Source organism: Mercenaria mercenaria, unplaced genomic scaffold, assembly GCF_021730395.1.
Source record: "Mercenaria mercenaria strain notata unplaced genomic scaffold, MADL_Memer_1 contig_709, whole genome shotgun sequence".
Taxonomy (NCBI): Eukaryota; Metazoa; Mollusca; class Bivalvia; order Venerida; family Veneridae; genus Mercenaria; species Mercenaria mercenaria.
The window spans coordinates 1,412-9,257 of NW_026463603.1; the positions used below are offsets into that span (position 1 = coordinate 1,412).

The 7,846-nt window shown below is 38.3% G+C and overlaps 1 protein-coding gene across 1 annotated transcript; it reads right to left on the minus strand.

The window, feature by feature from the left end:
• Positions 1-2,698: 2,698 nt before the first annotated feature.
• Positions 2,699-6,984, minus strand: LOC128554746 (uncharacterized). The gene is made up of 2 exons (XM_053536061.1): positions 6,264-6,984; positions 2,699-5,755 (listed from the first exon to the last, which is right to left on the minus strand). The coding sequence occupies exons 1-2, from the start codon at positions 6,487-6,489 to the stop codon at positions 5,268-5,270; spliced, it is 714 nt and encodes a 237-aa protein (XP_053392036.1). The 5' UTR covers positions 6,490-6,984; the 3' UTR covers positions 2,699-5,267.
• Positions 6,985-7,846: the final 862 nt, after the last annotated feature.

The following is a 7,846-nucleotide window of genomic DNA, read 5'->3' on the forward strand; positions in this document are numbered from 1 at the left end:
ACTACTGTAAGATTTCTAGTCTACATGGCATTCAGGAAACAGGTATAGTTTTTGATACTTCTAGTACGCATACAGCAGTAGAAGAGGGACAACGACATACACAAGAGACTAATGAAGATGAAGTGGTCAGTGTTCACCAAGTTAGTGCAGGGTCTTCCTATGTGTATATAACAGTAGGCAACACCAAGGCCAAGGCTAGGATTGCCTCAGGTGCAAAATAACCATTTTATCAAAGCAAGTGTATGAGAAGCTACCGAAAAAGCCAGGCAAGGGTTATGATGTCGTTATGCAAATGGCAGATAAAGACGATGTCTTAAAAGATTTACTACCACCCCTTTAAGAATACAAATAGGTTCTAAATCATTTCAAGAAAGTGTTCATGTAGCACCAATAAGCGATGAAATGCTGCTAGGACACGACTTGCTACATCATTTATGCGTGATGTTAGATATGCACTCTGACACATTGATCTAATGGGGAAAGAATTCCAATGAATACCAAGATCAAAGAAGGTAAACCAGTTGTTGCAAGAGTAACAGTGGCTGAAAGAACCGTGGTTCTACCAAATTCAACCGTTCGGATGGCATGCCAGATGGATGGTCAGCTAAGTGACTACTTCATGTAGCCTTATGAATTGCTAGATCGTTTGGGTGTAATGATGCCAAGAGCAGTTAGATCTTCAAGAACCAATAGTTTGTATTGTTAATGTCACAAACTCTTACAAGACATTCAAGAAAGGGAAAGAAATTGCCAATGCCTTCGAAATACATGATATATTGGAAGCCGTTTTTGTTTGTTTGTTTGTTTTTGGTTTAACGCCATTTTTCAACAGTATTTCAGTCATCTAACGTCGGGCAGTAAACCTAACCAGTATTCCTGGATTCTGTACCAGTACAAACCTGTTCTCCGCAAGTAACTGCCAACGTCCCCCACATGAATCAGAGGTGGAGGACTAATGATTTCAGACACAATGTCGTTTATCAAATAGTCACGGAGAACATACGCCACGCACGAGGATCGAACTTGCGACCCCGAGATCCGTAGACCAACGCTCTTACCTACTGAGCTAAGCGGGCGGGCTTGGAAGCAGTAGATGTGGAATCGGAGATGATTTCTAGTCACTAAAATACTTGCAGAAGTGACGTCTGGTTATTCTGTTAAAACTGTCAAAAGAAAACCTTTGTCAAAGATAAATGAAAAGTAAAGAAACAAGCACTAAAACAGAAAGAAGATGCTATAGCACAGATCCCAGATCATTTAAAATAAGCTTCAAGTAGATGAAGGGCAATGTGAAAAAATAGCAAAACTTCTATGTGATTACGCAGATGTATTTGCAAAAGAAAATGTTGTTTTAGGGAACTTCACCGCGATTTAACACAAGATTGACACTGGAGATTCTTTCCATATAAAACATCGTACCTAACGAACACCCGCTCCTTTTGTTGGAGAGGAAGAAACACATTTGAAGAAGATGCTAGATGCCGGTGTCATTCAAGAATCGGTTTCAGAATGGGCATCCTCACCTGTTCTAATCTGGAAACGTGACGGGTCTGTAAGATGGTGTATAGACTATAAGTCTCTCAATGCCGTCACGATTGAAGAAACATTCCCACTACCATTGGTTGAAGATTTCCTAGATACATACAGGTAGTTTCTGGTTTTCTAAACTAGATGCTAATTCGGCGTATTGGCAAGTAAATGTTAAAGGAGAAGATCGAAAGAAAACAGCATTTCTTACCGAATTTGAACATGTTAGAATGGGTTTCAGTCTCACCAATGCACCAGCAACGTTTTTTCGTGTAGTAAATTTGATGCTAGGAGGTTAGACAACAGCAAAACAGGAAAACAACATTGGCCTTGTTGGACGATATTCTGGTGATGCGGAAAAGTTTTTAGGAACACTTGAAGAATATAGCAGGCGCCCTTCAGCGGTTTCGCAAGTATGGTCTCAAGTTAAAGCCACGGAAATGTAATTTCTTCCAGACTGAAGTTGAATTCCCGGGATGGGAGAATTGTTAGCAAAAAATAACTTGACCATGACTACAAAAAACACAGAAACGGTTGCTAATTGGCCAGTACCTACATCATCGAAAGACGTAGAACGGTATTTAGGATTGGTCAACTATCATCGTTCCTGTGTAAAGAACTTTCCAGAACAAGCACATTCTCTCTACATCTTAGCAGGGAAAAATCAGTTTAAGTGGGGCGATGAAGAGAGAGCGTCATCTGAGGCGTTGAAGAAAGCTTTGACTGAACCACCAGCTCTTGCTTTACCAAACAACAAGGATCAATTTATTCTTGACTGTGATGCCTCAGATAAGGCTAAATAAAGGTGCAGAACTTCTTCAAGTGCAAGATGGAGTGGAAAAAGTAATTGCTTATAGCAGTTAACCATTGACTCCTGAACAGAAAAAAAATACTGCACCACCAGAAAAGAGCTTTTGAGCATTGTTAGGTTCATCAGACAGTTTAGTCATTCCCTTTAGGCAAAGTTTTCACAGTGAGAACAGATCATTCAAGCTTGACTTGTGTTCCTTTGTTTGTCCTCATGTTTTGGCTTTGTGTGTGTGCGCGTGTATGTATGTGTGTGTGTTTGTGGTGTGCACGTCTGCGTGCTGTAGGTTTCGTTTTGGGGAGGTTGCGATTTTGGTACATGGCATTCCCTGTTTGATATTTGTCTTTGTTGTTTATTAAGGTGGAATGCGCCCCAAATTTTTTTTCCGAATTTCGTCCTGAAATTTATACTGTAAAAAATTCAGGATATATGCGATTGAATACCGATTTTATTTTGATGCCATTTTGTTCGAGGTTTTTCCTATTGTGTCACAAACATGGCCCCTGACGTCGCTTTTCGTGCAACGCCCAGCTCCGAGTGCTCACGGCATTTTTCCTTTCCTGCGCTCTGAATGTCACATAAATGAAAAATACAAAATAGTTGTCACTTTGCATGCAGAAAATGCCACTCGATGGTATAAAATTTAGCGAAAAAAGATTGACGCTTAAGACGTCAGAGGCGAAATGGTCACGTCAAAACGGAAAAACTCGCATCGAGTTTTGCTGCAAATTTTGCCTTAAAATCCAATTTGTGAAAAATTGGCTCGATAAAAAAACGTATAACTTTGGTATGTTGTTTAACGGTATTTGTACTTTTAGCCAACACAAAGATAATTAGGGGTCACCGACTTACATTTTTCAATATTTGACAATGTTTTACCCCTACCCCTACATGGTTTGAGGCTATGCGACGTTAGCGTTTAAAACTATGTTTTCAGCTTACACAAGTCACGTTCGTTAATCTTAGAGACAGTATTTTTAGTTAAGACTGTGACTCAGTCAAGACTTGAAGCACCGGTATAAACTACAGACTCCGGTATATACCGGGTTAACTAAATTTGAACGAAAAACATCTTAAATGTATATATTTTGTAACCATGGTGATACTAACCCTAACTTTTAGTCAGTATTTTATGCTTATTACACTAAATGCGTGCGGACATGCAAAATTATGCATATTTTTGCCGTGAGCTACAATTAATGATACCATTAATGGTGAAATGAAAACACTTTTGACACAATATATGTTTTGCACTACCCACTATTTATTTCCTATTGATGTTTTCAAAATGCAGATTCAAAGCTCGAATAATAGTTGTCTTTTCGGTTACTCTCGCTTTACCGTTAACCTTTTCTCCTAATACATACCGGAAGCCATTCACACAGTCCCTTGCAAATGCTAGCTGTAAATGATCATAGGAAAGTCCGGTGACAGCTATTTTCCTTGCTAAATACTTGGAAATTATTTTGTTCTCCACGCAGAGTTTACGCTCAATTTGGTTGCGATTTCTTTTAACAACACTTACATTTTTGAAATATTTCAAAGCATGATCAAATTTTATGAAAGAAGATGATGCTCTTTGTTCGAGATTTTTGTGATAGAACAAATGCATAAGTGCTTGCGTATCTTCACATGAGTCATGTGCGTTGTATTTACAACCGAACTCCCTCTGATATATATTTACTAGCGATGCTGAAACTCCCTTTTCTGATATAGATCTAAACAGTGGTAAAGTGTCAACAAATCCATAAATCTGTTCAGATAGCTCGTCCAGACATCCGGCGTTAATACAACTTTTTACCAAGATTCTCATGTCGAATTGTTTTCCATTATGGGCAACTAAAATGTTATGTTTTTCATCCAACAACCGAATCCATTCAATAAAACTTTTCAACACATCACAAATGGTGCGCCCGGGGAGCGGTTTTCCTTCTTTGTATAAAACCTTTTTATCGTTTATTACAGAAATCGTAATTCCGGTAACTGCCGACGTTTGTTTAGTGATGTACCCGTCGGGAACGACATACTGGTTGAATTTTGTGCCGTTCCTGGACATCGCAGAAAGTTGCACAATTTCAGCTTCGTTCCCTAGTGACGTAGTTTCAATGTCGTAAAATATGAAATTTCCGCCAATGGTTCCTGCATTTTCGTTTGCTTGGCAAAAGTCTGTGGCATCCGGTTCTTATTTACATATATCAGTTTTCTCCATTAAGAGGGAAGTAACTCCAGAAGGTAGTTTCTACATTGAGATTTTTTATTGCCCCTGGCTCCGAACATAGGTATGTATGGTTCAGCCATCAGATAAAATTGTGCTATTTTAGAGGCGTAAAATTTTCTTACAAAATGTTTCCAATATTTATATTAAAATAACCATGCAGCCAGGGAGCCAGGCTAGGGATAAACAGGAGACAGGGAATTTCCCGCACGTACGCGCTATAACTCGCTTAACTAGTGCACGTGATTATAGCACGTGGTCGATAACCATACAGCTGATATATTGATTTCGGTGATGCTTTAAGTTAAAATATTGTTTGCTTTTTTTAAATGAAAGACAGTTTTATCACATTTTTTAAGCTTAAGCATTTGCATAGCATCTGGTATATTAGCAATAAGGTCAGTAATTCGGTCAAAAATGTGCTTCCTCGATGTAGTCGAAAGAAGTCCATAATAAATAAATCCTAGTTTTCCCAATGTTTGCGCAAAGTCGTGTAGAATGAGTGCTTTAATCACACTTTTCAGTACTAGAATACATTCTGCATGAAATGAGACGGTGTAGGCAAATCGTACACTAGCTCCTAGACTATGATGTACCTTTTTACAATTTTTATGATTGAATGAATTGGACAGAGCCAGTCTATATCACATATCTAAAATCATAGTCTGAAATTCCAACAACATTGTGAAAATATCTAACATAGACTGGCTTTTGTCTCTATGAAATGGAATTAGAAAAATAAAAAGGAGAAAATGTAGGAAGTATGTTAACTGTCAGTCTAGGGGCTAGTGTAGGCAATTCGTAGACATTCGTCTCATATAACAGAGATAATAATGATTTATTACCATATTCTTCTAACATAGCCATTGCCTCATCAAAAGTTATTTGATCAGTGTCGGTGTCATCTGCTGCGCAGATCTCTTTGTCGTCTGCTGCAACCCGATCAGTATTTGGTTCATGCAGGAACGTGTCTCTTATGTTATCGCCATCACCTCGTTCTGTGACAGTCGCTGGTAACATACAAGCTTGTGATGCCGCCTTTTCCTCTTCGCACGCTAGGGCACATGAATCTCGTGCATTTTCCTCCATAACTTTTCCAACTTTCCGTTCATGTTTTTTCAATGTTTTATGGTGTATTGGTGGTATCCCTAATGTCACAAGAAAGCCATTCATGTGTGTTTCTCCTATACCAGCGTGGATCATGCCTGTTCAAATTAATTACAATAATGGTGAATTAACGTACTCTTTGTGTACCAACGGAAAGATCGGAAACTGTCAATTTCAGTAAATACTCATTTTAATTTTCTTAATTTCATTTGTTTTACATAATCAAATTTGCTCCAAAAATCACGAATTTAACTAAAACTTCCTACACAAAAATCTAAAACATTTTGGGAAGCGCAGTGGTGTAGAGATAGAGCTTCTGACTCCTAAATCGAAGGTTGCGGATTTATATCCTGTCAGCGGAATTTGACCGTAATTTCCACATTTCCTTCTCTCGGTGCGAATCCTGGTCAGTGTGTCATTATTGGTTATTCAGGGTTTACTTCATGGTAAGTCAGGGTTTCCTTTATAGCCATACGATTCAAAGTAGTACAACTATCAGAGCCTTCGGGTGAGACAGGAATTACAATTACAAAGATGTACAAATGATAGGTAAATAAACTATTAATGAAGTCATAAATATTAGAAAAAATGTTATAAAACTCTCACCGATTGCAGCTTTCAGATTAACTGAGTACGGAGATTTTGTCAAAGTCTTATCAGTTTCTCCGGAAGCCCTCGATGTAGAAATTGTAGTTTCCTGTCGACATTTTGAACACTTAAATTTCACTAATGAACAAAGTCCATAAATGTTTTCTGCGATGATATCCTTGAATAAGAAATGTCGTTTACATGATTTACACCCTTTATCAAATATCTCGGCAAAATATTTCATATCTACAATTCTTCTTTCCGGAACATGTCCGTAACCACATGAATGTTTCAGTTTATTACTTGTTTTTTAAAAATCTGACTTTTTCTTCAACACTTTCTTAACAAATCTCCCCTTATGTCTCTCAATACTTCCATGTGGATCCATTTTATCAATCCGTTAAATGTTTACGTGTGAAGGAAATTTGACATCAAATGACGTAAGATGGAGAAAATGACGACATATGCAGTTTCGCGGATTTTTTTTAGATTAATTTGTCAGATAAAACAAGATTTAGCGTGTCATTTCTTAATGGGGGTAGGGGTAAAACATTGTCAAATATTGAAAAATGTAAGTCGGTGACCCCTAATTATCTTTGTGTCGGCTAAAAGTACAAATACCGTTAAACAACATACCAAAGTTATACGTTTTTTTATCGAGCCAATTTTTCACGAATTGGATTTTAAGGCAAAATTTGCAGCAAAACTCGATGCCAGTTTTTCCGTTTTGACGTGACCATTTCGCCTCTGACGTCTTAAGCGTCAATCTTTTTTCGCTAAATTTTATACCATCGAGTGGCATTTTCTGCATGCAAAGTGACAACTATTTTGTATTTTTCATTTATGTGACATTCAGAGCGCAGGAAAGGAAAAATGCCGTGAGCACTCGGAGCTGGGCGTTGCACGAGAAGCGACGTCAGGGGCCATGTTTGTGACACAATAGGAAAAACCTCGAACAAAATGGCATCAAAATAAAATCGGTATTCAATCGCATATATCCTGAATTTTTTACAGTATAAATTTCAGGACGAAATTCGGAAAAAAAATTTGGGGCCCATTCCACCTTAAGGGTCAAAGAACCTCAGTGTCAGCTGGCACGACGGAAATGCGGATGCACTTTCAAGGATTCCGGACACCTTGGTACCGTGTTCAGCATAAATAGCTGACATAAAGCCTGCAGATTTGCGATGTGCTGGTTGTCGTTTCTACACAAGGGCTCACAACATGTGGAACCAATTCAAAGAACAAGTAGATGATGCGGTCAAACTGTCAATGCAGGAAGGTCAGACAACCATAAGGAAGAATAGTTTTGTTCATTAAGGGACAACTCCAGATTTGAACAAGTCAACGCTAGAAGATGTAGCAACTGAAAAAGATGCTATTCGTTCGGAGTACAACAATGCAGAGTTCAACAGTAAACCAGAGTTTAAACTGCCCTGGGATCCCGAACGGTGTATATGTCTTCTAGATGGTACATCTGACAGGGAAACTACAAGTCTTTTAGACAGTACTATAAATAGTGAAGAAACTAGTTTTCTAGACAGTGTTCTTACAGTAGACCCCATGGGTATTGGCGGAAGTGAATCACATTTCGATATCGT

Coding starts and splice junctions, on each gene's coding strand:
- LOC128554746 (XM_053536061.1), bottom strand. CDS start 6,489: ATGAAATATTTTGCCGAGATATTTGATAAAGGGTGTAAATCATGTAAA. Junction 5,756..6,263: donor TAATCTGAAAGCTGCAATCG/GTGAGAGTTTTA, acceptor TAATTTGAACAG/GCATGATCCACGCTGGTATA.